The sequence below is a fragment of the Ailuropoda melanoleuca genome, chromosome 12, assembly GCF_002007445.2.
Source record: "Ailuropoda melanoleuca isolate Jingjing chromosome 12, ASM200744v2, whole genome shotgun sequence".
Classification (NCBI taxonomy): Eukaryota; Metazoa; Chordata; class Mammalia; order Carnivora; family Ursidae; genus Ailuropoda; species Ailuropoda melanoleuca.
Genome location: NC_048229.1, coordinates 73,365,194 through 73,382,165, shown reverse-complemented (window position 1 = coordinate 73,382,165; position 16,972 = coordinate 73,365,194). Strand labels below are relative to the sequence as shown.

The window sequence follows — 16,972 nt, the reverse complement described above, 5'->3', positions numbered from 1 at the left end:
TTTTTTTTTTTTTTTTTTTTTTTTTTTTTTTTTTTTTTTTTTTTTTTTTTTTTTTTTTTTTTTTTTTTTTTTTTTTTTTTCCCCTGCACCCGCACCACGCCGCCGGCGGCCTGCACTTCGACGACCGCTTCTCCGACGAGCAGCTGGTGACCATGTCGGTGCGCGAGCTGAACCGGCAGCTGCGCGGGGTCAGCAAGGAGGAGGTGATCCGGCTGAAGCAGAAGCGGCGGACCCTGAAAAACCGTGGCTATGCCCAGTCCTGCCGCTTCAAGAGGGTGCAGCAGAGACACGTCCTGGAGTCCGAGAAGAACCAGCTGCTGCAGCAGGTCGACCACCTCAAGCAGGAGATCTCCAGGCTGGTGCGCGAGAGGGACGCGTACAAGGAGAAATACGAGAAGCTGGTGAGCAGCGGCTTCCGAGAAAACGGCTCCAGCAGCGACAACCCGTCCTCTCCCGAGTTTTTCATGTGAGTCTGACACGCGATCCCAGCTAGCCGCCTTGATAAGTGCTCCGTGGGGGTCCGACTCGGGTGTGGGCTTGCTAGTTCCAGAGCCGTGCTCGCCGCCACCTCGCCCCCTCCCCTGCCGAGATTGCCCGATGCCCCTGCACACACACACACAACACACACACAACACACACACACACCCTGCTCCCAGTTGGCGGCGGTGGTGGTGGCTGTTTTTAAATGGGGAGGGAGTGGATGTCTGGCTCATGGATTGCCAATCTGAAATTCTCCATAACTTGCTAGCTTGTTTTTATTTACACCCCCCCGCACACACACAATGTTCAAAGATCTCAGCAGAGTTCTTCATGCTCACCTTTGAAGCCTGCATCATTCACAGTGTGTGTGTGTGTTTTTTTCTTCAGTTCATGAGCTGGTGTTCATTTTCTGTGTGTGTGTTTTATTTTGTTTGGATTTTTTTTTTAATTTTACTTTTTGGAGCTTGCTGTGTTGCCCTTTTTCCCAACCTCCACCCTCACGCCCTCTTCACCCATCTCCTCAGAGATAAAAGAAAGAAAGAAAAAAAGCTAAGTTTTTTTTCCTCCTCCTGAGTTCTTCATGTGAGATTGAGCTTGCAAAGGAAAAAAAAAAATGTGAAATGTTATAGACTTGCAGCGCGCTGAGTTCCATCGGGTTTTTAGCATTGTTATGCTAAACTAGAGGAAAAAATCCTCATGAACCTGCCACAATCAAGCCTGCATCAACCTTCTGGGTGTGACTTGTGAGTTTTGGCCTTATCATGCCAAATCTGAGAGTTTAGTCTGCCATTAAAAAACTCATTCTCATCTCATGCATTATTATGCTTGCTACTTTGTCTTAGCAACAATGAACTATAACTGTTTCAAAGACTTTATGGAAAAGAGACATTATATTAATAAAAAAAAAGCCTGCATGCTGGACATGTATGGTATAATTATTTTTTTTTCTTTTTTTTCCTTTTGGCTTGGAAATGGACATTCGAAGACTTATGGCATGGCATTCATACTTTTGTTTTAATTGCCTCATGACTTTTTTGAGTTCAGAACAAAAAAGTGCCACCCTAGAGCCTTCTTCCCATGAAAGTTTGCATCTGCTCCAAAACTGCTTTGAGTTACTGAGAACTTCAGCCTCCCGTTGTAAATGCACTGAAGGCATTCCTTGTCAAAGATGCCAGAATGGGTTAAAAATTTAACATGGCAAACATTAAAAGAACTCTTAATGTTTTCTTTTTAATAAGAATGACACCCCACTTTGGGGACTAAAATTGTGCTGTTGCGGAAAGCAGTCTAAAATTTATTTAAAAAAAAAAAAAAGAAATCTGCCCCGTTATTTTTGGTTTGTTTTATTTTTATTATTATTATTTTTTTCTTTTGGCTTTTGGTCATTGTCAAATGTGGAATGCTATGGGTTTCTAGTATATAATTTAATTCTAGTTTTTATAATCTGTTAGCCCAGTTAAAATGTATGCTACAGATAAAGGAATGTTATAGATAAATTTGAAAGAGTTAGGTCTGTTTAGCTGTAGATTTTTTAAAAGATTGATGCACTAAATTGTTTACTGTTGTGATGTTAAGGGGGGTAGAGTTTGCAAGGGGACTGTTTAAAAAAAAAAAGTAGCTTATACAGCATGTGCTTGCAACTTAAATATAAGTTGGGTATGTGTAGTCTTTGCTATACCACTGACTGTATTGAAAACCAAAGTATTAAAGGGGAAACACCCCTGTTTATATCTGTAGGGGTATTTTACATTCAAAATGTATGTTTTTTTTTCAAATTTAAAGTATTTGGGACTGAATTGCACTAAGATATAACCTGCAAGCATATAATACAAAAAAATTTGCAAAACTGTTTAGAACGCTAATAAAATTTATGCAGTTATAAAAATGGCATTACTGCACAGTTTTAAGATGATGCAGATTTTTTTACAGTTGTATTGTGGTGCAGAACTGGATTTTCTGTAACTTAAAAAAAAATCCACAGTTTTAAAGGCAATAATCAGTAAATGTTATTTTCAGGGACTGACATCCTGTCTTTAAAAGAAAAATGAAAAGTAAATCTTACCACAATAAATATAAAAAAATCTTGTCAGTTACTTTTCTTTTACATATTTTGCTGTGCAAAATTGTTTTATATCTTGAGTTACTAACTAACCACGCGTGATGTTCCTATGTGCTTTTCTTTCATTTTCAATTCTGGTTATATCAAGAGAAAGAATAATCTACAATAATAAACTGCATTTTTTTTTTGATTCTGTGCTCAGTTTCTTAGTGTACAGTTTAACTGGGCCCAAAACCGCATTAGAAGTGTAAAATGCATCCTTTTCTCCAGAGGAAGGATTAATGGAGGCGTAGGGAGGCAATAATTCAGGGTGAAACATAGGCTGTTTTGTGAGGTGGGAGGACAGTCCCTTTGAATAATTAGCAATATTTACTATAAATGTAAATTATGACCTCTCAAAATGCAGGCCCCCCCCCAGAGTTTTTAGTTTTCAAGTAAGTTGAGACATCATTGCCCTCTGGTGAAAGCAAACAAACAAAAATCCCAACTAGAGAGTAGGGCCTTCTCAGCATTGCCCTGAGCTTCTGGCCCAGAAGCAAGCCCATCCAGAGAGAAATGGGCCAGGCAAAGAAGTCATGGCCCGAGGTGGCTTGGGCATATATGCATTTAATGGTAAAGATAAACAATTCTTGCCTTTTGGCTAAAATTGATTATTTTTCTTTCTTCCCTTACACACCATGATTTTCTTATAAGGCAAGGCCTGACACCAGACCTAACATCAACACTTCGGACAAATCAAGTTGTTTGTTGTTGTTGTTGTTGTTGTTTTCAACTTTGAAGGTCATTTGTCTAGAATGGGAAAAAGAAAAACCCACACCTTACTTACATAACCCCAAGTACATATCTGGGTTTAAAACTGTGTTGTTAAATCCTCCTTCACTGTGAGTATTGCGCAGAGGGGGCTTCTCCACTTAGACAAGCTGGCAATGATTTTAGACCAACTTAACTCCAGAAATACAAGCAAAAAGTAATGCCTTGATAGAACCAAGGCTGTGCTCCGATCGATCAGTATTTACCCCCACACAGGCTATGTATGGAGGCTAACTTCAAAGGTGACTTGGAAAGTCTTGACCTATCCCCACTAGCAGCGCTGACCTATTTTAAAATGACATAAATTCGTGCAACTAATGTTACAAATTCATGCAGTTTGCACTTCTAATTGACTTCCCCTAGAATGCTAAAAGAATGTTAGACAAAGCCAACCCTGTTTTGAGAATATAGCCGAACACGATGACTTTTGTTTTATTTCGTTTTTGGTGTTTTTGTTGTTGTTTTTTTAAGATAGTTTTGCAACTCTGAACGAAGGCCTGATTTTGAAGAAAACAGGTTGTGCTAGGCTCGGATGAGTTCTGGCCAGTTGATCATCCTGTCTTCCTTCCCCTTTTTCAAAGAACGCGAAGACAGTGTATACCCACTGCATTCTGACCTTCCTTTCTGTGCCAGGTTGGATAGAACTCCTGACTCCACACTTAATTTTGTTTAACAAAAGTCTTCATAGTAAACATACTTCCATGTGCTTGAAGTTAGCTCTTTTGGCTTCCGAGGTTTTGGGGTTTTTTCTCTGATCCCAACAAGGAGATACGCAGTTTCCCCCTGAAGGGGCAGAAACGGAGATATCGTTTATGCAAAAAGCTCAGCAGCAGATGAAAGCTTTCAGGCAAACACCACGTTCTGAAAATAAGAGTGCCACTCAGAATGGTCTCACTGCAGTCACCTCCTGAGGAACAGGACTTGGGAGACAGGCGGTCGTGCCACAATTAAGCATTTTGATAGGACTTGACAGGGCAGTTCACTCTAATAAGTGGATTTTGGCCCCAAACGTTAGAAAGCAGAGAGACACTGGCGAAAATGGGGTTTGGGTGGCTGGCTTTAAGAGAAGGTTAACTCCTTAGTGAAAGGCAGTTTTAGATAGAACCGTGACTAAAAACTTTGAGATGTAGTATGAGAGGCAAACACAAATACGTGTGGTTTTTTTTTTTTAACAAAGAAATCCTAAATTCTGCCTAAGTGCCCCTAGTAGAAATAAGTCTCTAAATTAAAAAATAATAAGAATAAGTTCTGTAAGGAAATCTAGCTTCCCTTTCCACTGCATCTGAGTCTTTGTCTAAATAGTGTTAAAATTCCTTTCATTCCAATTACAGAACTGAGCCCACTCGCAAGTTGAAGCCATCAGTGGGATACACCAGATTTTGGAAGCCCCAGCAATGTGTACTTACAGTGTGTTCACAAAAAGAAATTTATGTGAGAACTGTACATTAAAAATTTATTATTATTATTGTTATTGTTTGCAACCTTAGAGAACACCCTTCCCCTGACTTCCGTTTAGTCTCCTTTTTAAAGAAAAATGATTGTGTTAGAGAGGAAGGGTTGTCGGTGTATAACCTCCATGCTGTGGACTCTGCCTCTGGTCTGAGGGTCTTTCTGTGCCAACCTAGAGGAAAGCACGCGGGTGCTTCTGGCCTCACCGTGCTCGAGACTAAATAGATGCCCTTGTTTTCAACCTGCAAGATTAGTTTTAAAAATCCGCTGAAATTTAAAGGAGACCTACATGGACATTGATACGAAGAAAAGTTTCCCAGAAGGTAGCAGCTAGCGTTTTTGAGACATATGTACGCATGCACACTCTAAATAGTACTTTTTCACACTTCATTGTTTCTCTGGCAGATAATTTCACTAGGAAGAAAAATATACTTGCCTCCCCCTCCCCAAGCAGATGCCATGGGCAGAAGCTTCAGCCGAGCCCCAGCACCCTGGCTTTCTGGTAGGCCCCCGATAGTATATGTATTTATCAGTGATGTCAGACGTGTTCATTTATCAGACATAGCTGTAAATGAAAGCAGCGAGTGGAAAAACACAAAGTTAGTTACACCACACCCTCCAGGTGCTTTTTTTCTCCACTTCTCTGCTCCCAGGCCATTCACAAAATCACCTCCCTTGTGCTTCCCTACTTTTTGCACATTTTCTTTTGTTAAAAAAAAAAATGTGTAACGATATTTCACACTGTATCTGACACATTAGCAGATTGACATCAAAATAGGCAGAGAGGTTCTTCCTTCATCTCGGTGAGGAAATGATGTCTAGATACCATGTTTATCCGCCTCGATGCCATAGCCATCTGGGCCCCTTTTCAACACGGCTGCTCCAAATAACTGTATTTATTATGGAATGCAAGATTCTAACGCCCTGATCTTTCCTCCCTTATCCCTTTGCCCCAGTAGTTTTTATTTAGTAATATCAATTCTAGACGCTTCTGTTCTTACAGAGGACCTGCCCTATGCCGAACCACCAGCTTTCCTGCTCAACGCGATGAACAGAGGGCCAGGTGGCAGCCCCCCTCGCAAACATGGGCCACGGCCGCCTCCATAGCCGTGTCCCCAGTATGTCCCTGTCCAAATAACAAGTCGCTCTGACGCAAGGTTGCCAGAGTGGAGTACCTAGGTTGGGAGGCTCTTGTTGATGTTGCCGACAACTTACTTCCTTATTCACACACTCTTGGCTTTAGAAGATGTACTCCTCCGATCTTCTAGGCCAATCAATAATTTTTAAAAGTCAGCTTGCCACGCAGGTGTCTCTATTTTTTGCCTGTCAGTAGTTAAAGCCTAACTGAGGTAGGTGGGAGGCGAAAATACATGAGTGACAACCTTCAGCCATCTGACTTCTGTGCCAGGAAAACACACGGCCAGGCTCCTGGCCTTACTTTTCACATAAACATGCATGAGAGGAATGAGAGGCCAGATTCCTCTGCTCTAGATGGCTGATTTGCAAGGCTCCCCACCGCGATTTACTTTCACTTGATTTTTAAAAATCATGTTGCCCCTTCCTACGAAGACATGTCTTGGTTTTTTAGGGGAAGATTTATCTCCCATGATAGTCTCTCATTTCCACTGCTTCTGAGTATTACTCGGGATGCTGAATGAATAAGTGGGAGTCAGGGTCTTCCTTCTTGTTTTGAGAAAAATAAGAGGAACCTGAAGTTTGTTCTCAATCTTGGCTCATCCTAAAACTCAAAGATGTCCCAAGTCCAAGGCAGGGCTTACAGTGGTTATCTGTATGGAAGGTGGTCCGGGGTCCAGCCCCCCAAATCAGGACTTGTTTGTTTGTTTTTGCATTTGTTTTAAAAAAGAGCCAGGAGCCTTAACCCACCTTCTGATAACACTGCTTTTCTCACTTTTGATATAAATCTTCAAACCCTAGACATCAAACAGCCCCAGAAAAGGGGAATTCTCTCCAAGCCTTGCTCCGCCCCAGCTCCTGAACAAACCCAGCTCTGTCTAGCACTTTTTCTCCAGCGGGGGTAGGGGACAGGGTGAGAGAATTTCAGTCCCCCAGGCTGTCTCATGATTGTCCGGGCATAAAGAAGTACAGTCCTGCAACAATGCGGGAACATCTTTATCCTTTAGAGAGGGACAAAACAAAAAACAAAGCAAATCAAATTGCTCTGCACGAAGGCGTAGCAAAACCCCAGGCTCCTGTTCTCTGCACCCTCTGTGGGCGGTGAGAGATGCAGGGAGGAAGAGAGAAGGGTGGGGAGGACTTGGAAGGCAAGAGTCCCAGGAATAATCCCCGTTGCCAGTCTGAATTTCACTTGCTCACTGGCTCAAGGCAGGCCCAGCGTATACACAGACCAGGTGCAAACGAGGTTCGACTGTCCATTCTGTTCCCGTCCGCTCTCACATGTGTTTCCTTTTTGAAAACAATTTGAGAGCTTAAACCCAAACTGAGAAATCCGGGGAAACTGTTAATGTCTTAACTTTGGGGGCATTTATAAATATATCCATCTGAGATTTTGCAGCGTGACGTTTTGGATCCGTCAGACCTGCTATGCCAATCTTTATATGGTCCTGCAATAGGTTTTAGGCATCGCCACAGTCTTTATTGTTTAAATTCAAAAGCCCTTTGTGTGTGTGTGTCTTCCATAAGTTTGCCCGCTATAAAAGGCTGAGATAGAAAGGACACATCGATAGCACACAGAAATCCAATCTTCGTATGAATTTGCATCAGAGTTGGAGAGTTTTAAGAAACTCAAAAAGCACATTTTCCACAGAGAGGCTATGACTGGAATGCACAGTCCCTTATTCAAATCATAATCATCTACTGAGCACCTCTACCCTCGTTCAACAAAATTCATTCTCTTTCCCTTTCTTTTTGTGAAATAACATTTTTCCCCCTATAATTAGGACTTTGGATTGCAAAATCGCATTCCTCTCTTCTCCACAGTTCTTGGATCTTTAGTTACGATTAGAAAGGGGCATTAATTCAAGAAGGGAGGATGAGGGAGGGGTGTTTGTGGACATTTGGGAAGAGAAGGGGAGGAGAGGAAATAGTTCTGTGTTCACCCCCCACACCCCTAGGCCCCCGCCCAGCCCAGGGGATTCGGATTCTGAGTTTATTCTAAATATTCTGATCACCAACCTTGAGCATTTCCCAGCTAAGATTCCAAAACACGGTTTTTCCTTGTGGTTGGTTCTTTCAGTTAGGGAATAGGAGAGGCCATGAAACCTTACAGAACTGGGCAGAGAGGCTTGTAACCCGCTCTTCTGAGAGCACCCCCAAGGATGGTTGTGAAGGGGATCCTGAGCTGAAAACTCCTGTCAGCAGGTCAGATCTGCCTTTGCTACCCAAATTTGCCCCAGTTCTGTGTGACCTCACCCACTCCTGGAAGCCCGTAGAAGTGGGTTCCTGGCCTTCTTTGGGGTGTTCTCCAGAAGGAAAGCAGGCCTGAGGATCCCAGGACAGTAGGTGATCCCAAACTAGGCCAGCGGAGGAGAGAACAGGAAGGGGCCAGTGTGCAGGGCTGGGGGAGTACTGCTAACAGAAGCCAACCTTGGCTTAGGATCCCAATGCAGGGATCAAAGCTAGGTCTGTCCCAGGGCCCTGCCTCCCACCAGAAAGGATCTGCTTCTGGGGTGACTGACAGACAGCTGACAGACCCCGAGATGCCCAGGATTCCTAAATGCAATACCCATGTTCTGAGCTCCGGGGATGTGGCCTCTTCCAACCTGACACTTGCCCCATTCCAGTGCCCTCTCTGTAATATTTACCACCTCTCTCTCCCATTTCTAGTTGCCCAGGGCCATCGGAGAGTAAGAGGTCACTGCCCTGGGGCCAGAAGGCAGTGCCTAAGCTGAGGCCTTGGTCTCCTTAAAACACTCCTGCCCCAGTTTAGGTACAGACAAGGGCAGGGTGGGAGCGAAGGGCTGGCCAGCAGCGCCAGGAGGAGCTGGGGGCGGCTCTGGAATGTTTAGCACTGGCTGCAGAGGGTGGTGACAAGGGTCTTGAAGTCTGGACTGAAGGAGATGAAGGCTGGGAGGATGCTGAGTTTGCCCATCTCTCTGTTTCCTTGCCCCCACCCCACACACCCTCTGTTCTGGCCCTGTCCCTGTATACACTTGCTCTGCGGGGCCCATTTGCCCTGGGCAAGTCTCCCCCCGCGGGCTGCTGGAGATGAGTGGAACCAGGTGCGCTCCCCACCCTGGGGGTCCCTGGCTGCACGGGGGCAGGTGCGGAAGGACAGAAGGCAGGAACCACGGGGGCGGGTCCCGGGAGGCTGCGTGAGGTCACGGGGCAGTCCCTGCTCTCCCCAAGCCCTTGGCTGTGCCCCGGAGGCCAGCAAGCTCCTGGGCTCTGGCCACGGGGCTCCCCTCTGAAAGGCCCAAGATATCTCCCGCGCCCGTGGGGCGGCGGCGCCAACTGCGTCGTCCCCAGTCCCCAGGGCGCCCCAGTGCCCCGCGTCCAGCCCACCGGGCGCCCACGCCCCAGCAGGGGCCTCGGATTTGTATTGGAATTTGGTTTAATTTTCCAAGAGGACTGCCCTGGCCAGAGTGGAGCGCCCGGGGACATCAAAACTGCCAGTTCTGCTGCGCTCCTGGGTGGGTGCTGAGAGGGAGGGAGCGGGGTTCAACTCTAAAAAGCTCCACCCCTCACCTTGGGACCTCCACCCCACCCGCGATCCACCTCAGGAGCCTTAAGAGCATTGGCTGCTCCGGGTCATTTGATTTTTACTCTACTAATTTTCCGGCCTATTTTTCAGATCTATCTTTTTTCCTGCTCTGGTTAGAGAAAGGAGGAAAAAGAGAAAGGAAAGAAGGAAATCCAGATACCATTTTACGATCTTCATAGAAATCTCGATATGGTTGGGGTTTTCCGTGGTATAGTTTGATGCTCATTGTAAAGGAAAGCCAGCCAAACAAACTTTATTAGGATCTCGGCAAGAGCCCCAGCATGAGGGTCTTGCTTGCATTTTCAGATTTAACACAGTTCAAGTCCAATTCCGGGCCCTCAGGAACTGCTCTTAGGAGGACAGATTTTAAAACTACTGGTTGCAGAAAGGAGCTGTTGCATGTAGAGCCTTTCCTTACTGGGACCCTCAGTTTTTTAGAGCCTCAAGTAAAGAGGCAAGTAACATTGCACTTTCTGAACTAGGTCTCCTTTTTTTTTTTCTTCCTTCTCTTCAGGATGGATTTATTAATGTGCAGATAAATGTTGGCACTAAAACAATGATCTCAGCCTCTGAGACACTTCCACACTGTCAGATTACACTAGAATTCTTTTTGATAGAATGGGGGGAACCTGTGGTAATCATGCTACGATTAAATCTGTTAATAGATGGTATTTGAGTCTTTCCATTTGCAAGCAGTGAATGCAACATATTCTTTCGTCTGCCATCTATCTATTTATCTCATCTATCTCTCTATCATCTAATTATGATCTGCTATCTACCTACCTATTTGTGGAGCCCTTTAAAGTAACCCATTGTAGAGGGAGAAGCTGTAAAAAGATCAATCTGCAGCGTCCGCATTATGAAATAAAAACAATCACATGACAGTTAACCTGTCTACTCCATATTTTGGTAGGTATGAGCAGCAAACCTAGTCTGAAATGTCTGTCTTAGAATGATCTGCCCCTAAAACCTTCGCCCACTTGGTGCCATTTGGGGCCCTGCAGAGCCACAGGCTGACAATCTCTCTGTAGCGTGTTTTCAGGGCGCACTATCCGTGTGAATTGCCTGCATTGTATGGGTATCCAGACCTTTTAAAATCTTCCTGGGAATATCACTGCATGTTCCTATACTATTTTAAAAATACTATTAAATCATTAGGTAAATATCTCCAACCATTAGAGGCTCTGTGCTGGCAGACATCTAGCTGGGACTACACCATGGTGGTCTAGTTCAAAAACCTCTACTCCCCTTTCCATGTGAGACCCCCTTGCCCCCAGCACTCTTCCCTGAAGACTAGTCTGGGTGAAGCTGATGAGAACAGAGAAACCGCATTGGCTTTTGGACTCTGTTCAGGTGTGCAAACAGAATCTCTCTCCCCCGCCCTTTTGAAAGTAAATGCCTTGATAACAGGATGGGTTGCCCGGATGGCCAAAGAGTAGAGGTCATCTTGAGGAAAATGACACCAATAATCTAAAAAGGACATCTACTTTATGAGATTACAGGCGAGATGCCAAATATCACATTTAATGAGGCCTGATTCTTTTTCTCCAAAAATAACAGAGACTATCAATGAGATGGTCAGGAAGGCAAAGGGGCATTTTGCAAAGCCTATGTTCAATTATTGCTTTGTAATATTTTTCTAAAATTGAAAAATGCCTCACAAGTATATGATCTCCTGTAAATACCCCTTGCAGAAGCTTAACATATGTTTGCACTGTCTCAAAGGAATTACAAAAACACTCTTTCCACAATCTCTTAAGCTTTTAAACTATTCACTTGCATTTCTAAAAGAATCTGATGTTCCTAAAGATTAAAAAGAAGAAGAACCACCTTCTATGGGAAGGTTTTTGTTTATTTGTTTTTTAGAGATTTAGCCATCTGAACTTCAAATGGGGAACAATTGATATTACTGATAACACTTCCAGGTTTAAAATTTAAGTATTTCTTCTTTCTTTCTTTCTTTCTTTTCTTTTTTCTTTTTTGAATAAAAATAATATATTTAGCAAAGATTAATAGACACTATTACACGAAGAAAAGTAGTCTGCGCTATAATGTTTTCAAGGCATTTCTAACAAGAGGTGTGAATGAAGGCCCATGATGTATTTCGGGCAGCTCTGACAGATGTAAGAGTACAAATTTGTTTATCCTAGTGTTTAAATGCAGAGTTATACCGTCCAGAGAGAGGACATTTGAAATAAGTGGCAAAGTTATGCTCAATGAAAATTTAAGTCGAGAAAGATTTTACGTGCAGTTATAGCTGCCTACAGATTTCAGCATGTATGTGTGTATAGTGGATTTGTTCATACCAGTTATAAGGTAATCCAAATAAAAGTGGGGGGATTAAAGAGAAATAAGTAAATATTCATTTTAGAAAAAAAATTAGATTTACTTGCTAGTTTATTGCAGTTATCGTACACAGATTTGCTGTAACCATGTTGAATTTTTAAAATTAGATTTTAAATATATTTTGACAGTCTGAACTTGTATGGTGTGACTAACTATAGGGAGAAATGACAGGTCTGCTTTGTTATTAAACTGCTGTCTGGAAAATATTGGACTCCGTACAGTAAATGATAATTATTTTGCCACTTACATTAGTACAGCTAATAGCAATAAGGGTTTTTTGAACCATAGAAAGCTAACTACTTTGAATTACTGTGCTTTGTTATTCACTGTGAAGCAAAAAGACTTTTTTTTTTTAAAGCAACCTCATTTTGATATCATGGTTCTAAGCATTCCCTGCTACTAATTTAAATGGAGAGGAAGTTAATAAATAAAAGGGTGGTATCTAAATATTTCCATTTGTTAAAAGAACATTTGCAATTAAGGTCAGCGGTCTGAGCAGAACAGACAAGAGCAACAAAGGAGGAGGGGGAAGATGGAAGAGAATGGGCCCCAGTAGAGACCCATGGGCAGCTGGACCAGTTGGGTTCTCTGAGGGATAGGCCCTCTGTGAACGCTTGAGAGATGCCCATCAGAGACCATTCAGATCCTCCCCACCGTGACCCCGGAATGACTCGGTTCTCTGAACTGAGGACAACTTCAAAGCCGATCCAGGCTGCCAGGCCCGTGAGTATCTCCATCTCAGCCTCCCAGGGGTGCGAGCAATCGTCAGAGGGGGTGACCCTGCGTTCCCTGTCATTCTCTTCCATGTGAACCCCCTCCTCTGGTAGGTCTGAGGCCAGGATACCAAAGCAAGTGGAGCTCAGTCCCTCTTCTTTGGGTCTAATTCTGCCTTTTTCGTAGATAGCTAGGCTGCCTTTAACATACTGTCCTCGAAACCTTCTTCACGGTTATTAATTACCCTTTGTTTATTTTAATATATTTACTAAATCAGGTACCCAAGGGAACCCTCTGCATCAGTGATGTGAAAAACCCTGTTGCCTGAAGTCAAAGAGGTACATCTTGATTTCTGATTTGCATGTGCTCGTTTCGATGAGTTTTCCATGACCGGGATAGCAAGCAAGCAAGGAATGCTGATCATTCCTTAGGTGTGAAAATCTCCTGCTTTAGTAATTTTAGTACTTGGGTTCACATGTAACACAGATGGTGATCCTGGGTGCTGAAGGGTGACGCAGCGTACGTGGGACCAGCATGCATGCGTTTCTGTATTCATCTCATTATGTTGGTGTGGTGTACGGGGTACTTAATCCTGGCTGAGGAAATCCCCCGTCTGTAGCCTTAACCAGCATGAATCTCTCAGAGAGCTAGTCCCTCTGCTTGAACATCAGACAGTCTGGGTGAGCCCGTGCAACTAGCATCTGTGGTCCTTGGCCGGCTTTACCTGGGCCTCATAAACATTCCAAATTTTCAGCCTCTTATAATTTACTCCATATATTAATATTAGGAAAATTTGGTGTCATTTTAAAGCACAGTGTGTCCCTCACTTCTGCTTCCAAATGTGACTCTGGAGCCACTTCCCACTTCAATTGTAGGCAGAAGGAGAGCGCAAGAGACGGGTGGGGGGCAGATATCTGATTTTCATCACTAAAAAAAAAAAAAATGAAATTAAGATATTTAAATGAGTTTTCAACTGTAAGTATCCCAGGGTGAATTTAATAATGAAACCTCTTCGTTTAGAAAGCTAGTCCAACACTTGTACACCAATAATTATTTAGTGTCATTGTTTTATGTATTCTTGTTACCTCTTATTGGCTAATGGAACAAAGTTTGAATTTTTTTTCATTAAAAAATTGCTTGCTGAGAAATCTGCATGAAATACAGTTCTTGATTTCTAGAGAAACTGAGGAGGGGGCAAAAGTCATACTGTCAAACTGCTGTTCTTCACAAGGGAGAGACTTTAAGGATCCAATGAATCCGAGTGTTGGAAACCAGAACTCCATTTTCTCCCATTATTCAAAAATAGTATCTGATTACTTACTTTTACACACTGCTTGAATAACTGGACTGTGAATATTTAACTATGATTTCTTTCCTAGCCTTATACAAAATTAACATTTTCCTGAATAGTCTTGTACATAGATTTTAACTCGACGTGTACCTTTGGAATTAATTTGAGTGTCCCAATATGTGCATGCAGTACCAATACTTTATTCCTCTTGTTTTTATTCCTTTCTTTTGTCTCTATCTTTATAATTGGAATTTGGAAACCATCTGTTAAATATGATGATCTAGGCCCACTGGCAGGTTTTGTTACATTGAAACTATCCATTTTGAGCCAAGAGTTAATGAACTTTTAAGGTGAGGTTCACACTGGTCTTGACCCTCCTGGTAACTTTTCATATAAGGTTACTGGTGGGAGAGAAATCAAATTCCATCTGTGAACTTGATTGACAGGTGAGAGCAAGGAAGAGAAAGGCATTTGGTCAGATGGGGAATCTGGGGGGAGGAGGGCAATTCCTCTGAGTTACTCCATGATATTAGATATTATAAGCGGATATATGAAAAGTTCAATACTTGATACTCTTGGGAGAGTTACTTAGTGTATATTCAGAAAGTCACTTTGGCTAAGGGATTTTAGTAGTGAAAGCCCAAAATGGAGAACTGCTAGCCTTCTTCTCTCTTGCTAATTTCCACTACGTACAGCTTCGTGGCTTATTTCTGGCAATTTCCTGACTAGGGTATGAAAATTAAACCACAAACCATTTGGGGAGCCATCTAATTACCTGTCATTTATTTATTCTCAGAAACACAGTCTAGATTATATTATGGTTCTTGGGCATATTACAAAATATACCTCCTCGGCGGTATTGCAAAAAGATTAAATTCTCCTTTTCTGTAGCATCCCTTATTCTTGACTAACATTTTCCGTCAGCGCATGTTACAGCTTAACATACACAAATCTACCCAAACGCATGATTTATCAAGGTTGTGCCTTCTAAGGAAGGTCTTCTCACCTGAACGTCCGTGGAGACAACCACACACTGCTATTTGGTGTAAAATTTTCCATGGTAGCATCCCTGGGTGGTGTGATGTTAACATCTTTGCCATGGAAACAAGTGATGGTGTTGCTTGACCCTAATGCCAAGGGTGGCTTTGGAATCCACCTGAGGGGCTGTCCCTCAGCTTGAATTAACACAGCGTCCCCTGCATTGCACCAAGGTTGACAGTTGGACTTCAAGACACGTTCTTTCTTCTTGTGTGCTGAAACACTAATTTGCAAGGTGGTGGTGGATCTTAGCCTGCTCATGTCTATGCTCTGCCCATTTCAGATGTTCCCGACATTGGCTAAGACCCATCCGGATGCAACCAAGCCTTACAGAGCTGCCTCGGGGCAGGGCAGGTGGGATACATACATAGGGGAGAGGCCCGTTTGTAGCTTTCCTGTCGCTGGTGGGAGAAGCTGATGGAACTTCTATAAATAGTACTTACTGGGTTCTAAGTACCCATCAGTTTTTTTTTTTTTCTCTCTAGTCTTACAATTAGCTGAGTGGACATGTTTTATCCTGACTGTACCCATGCCAATATGAATCCAAACAAATGTAAGGAAGGCTTCATTGTTTTATGAACTGGGATAAAAACAAAAACCATAAAAACAATAGAAGTATTCAGAAATCTTGTTTTTATTTTGTATAACTTGACCTCTCATGTTGCCCATAATCATCCAGAGAAATAAAACACAAGCATGGTTTCCTGATGCCCTGTGTCAACGTGGGTGCCTTAACATGGCTGTTTAACTCAAACATAAAATTAAATATGTCATAATCGTGTTTCCGTTGCAGAGCCCATCAAAATATTCTAACAGAAATGGTGAAATCAGGTGTTGTCATGCAAAGGACATGTGAAAACACAGACTGTAAAGTCCGGATTCTTGGTGCCTCTGTTTATAGAGCCCAAGTGAGACCAGTGGCTGGTCTTGACTCTGTCTTCATTACAGGCCCCTCGGGGCTCCTAAATACTCAGTTTTTAAAGTCCATCCTCCATCCCCCACGGCAGCAAGAACAGAATGCTGTCCTGTATGCAGATTTGGAGCAGACCCATCCATCACAAGTTCCATGAATATGTCTTAAGAGAATTACATCAACGTATTTGTTGGCACTGAGAAAAAAAGGGGGGGGATAATTTCATTTAAAGTGTTTGTTATGCGGACTTACCTAATTGTTTGTTGTTGTTTGTTTATTTAGGTCATGCTCCCACACAACCACCATCCATACCCCCTTTCCATACAAGGCCTGCCTACTGTTTTTCTTTCCGTGGGCGCTGCCTGACTACTGAGCTGATTTAATCAATTAATTATAGCAGAGCAGGTGCAGGATAACTAGCCTGATGATGCCATATGAAGTCATATTCTCAGTGAGCCCTAGGATACAGTTGAAGGGGCAACTTAAAGAAATGACGCATTTAGGGGGGAAAAAGTGAGAAAGAGTTTTGGTAAAAGTACGGTGCTCATTGCTTAACACAAAGTGACGCTCCTGGAAAGAGCGTCCGTGCCGAAAGCACGCATTCGGTCCCTGCCTGAATGTCAGATTTACTGCTGCCGTTCACAGATGCCAGTGCCGAGACCCTCTTCATCTGCCGGTTGCTGAATCTTCCATTTCCTCCATCCAAAAATCGCTGTAAAGTTGTTGTTCATTGTCTGCATTTTGGGGTTTTCCCGGTACCTCGTGCAATTATCAGCAATAAATGAGTTAAGCAGAAGGGATGGTTTTGATTTGATTATTATTTTTTTTTTGGTCTTTTTGCAGTATTTGGAACATGGTGGGGCCAGGGTCAGCCAGTGGGGAAAATTCAGCATGCCTCTGTTTCCAGCGACCACAGGAAATATTACAAAGCTATTTGCACTGATACAATTTCAGGTGGGAATTAACACTAAGTAGGGGGAGGGGAGAAGCAGTTCCAGGTGTTGGGCACGAAACTCAAACCAGCTGTGGGAATCACAGGTCCTATCATGGGAGACGACCCAGACACAGGAGCAGTGACCTCAGATGTAAGGCCCTGGAAGATATTAACACCTAATTAACAATCCAGGGGCACACATCCTACAACACAAACCCTGCCAGCAGGAGGTGAGAATGACAGGAAAGAAAGAGAGA

The 16,972-nt window shown here is 43.1% G+C and overlaps 1 protein-coding gene across 1 annotated transcript; it reads left to right on the top strand.

The window, feature by feature from the left end:
• The first annotated feature begins 87 nt into the window (after positions 1-87).
• Positions 88-16,581, top strand: MAF (MAF bZIP transcription factor). The gene is made up of 3 exons (XM_034637947.1): positions 88-466; positions 12,817-12,877; positions 15,152-16,581. The coding sequence occupies exons 1-2, from the start codon at positions 153-155 to the stop codon at positions 12,848-12,850; spliced, it is 348 nt and encodes a 115-aa protein (XP_034493838.1). The 5' UTR covers positions 88-152; the 3' UTR covers positions 12,851-12,877; positions 15,152-16,581.
• The last annotated feature ends 391 nt before the right edge of the window (positions 16,582-16,972 follow it).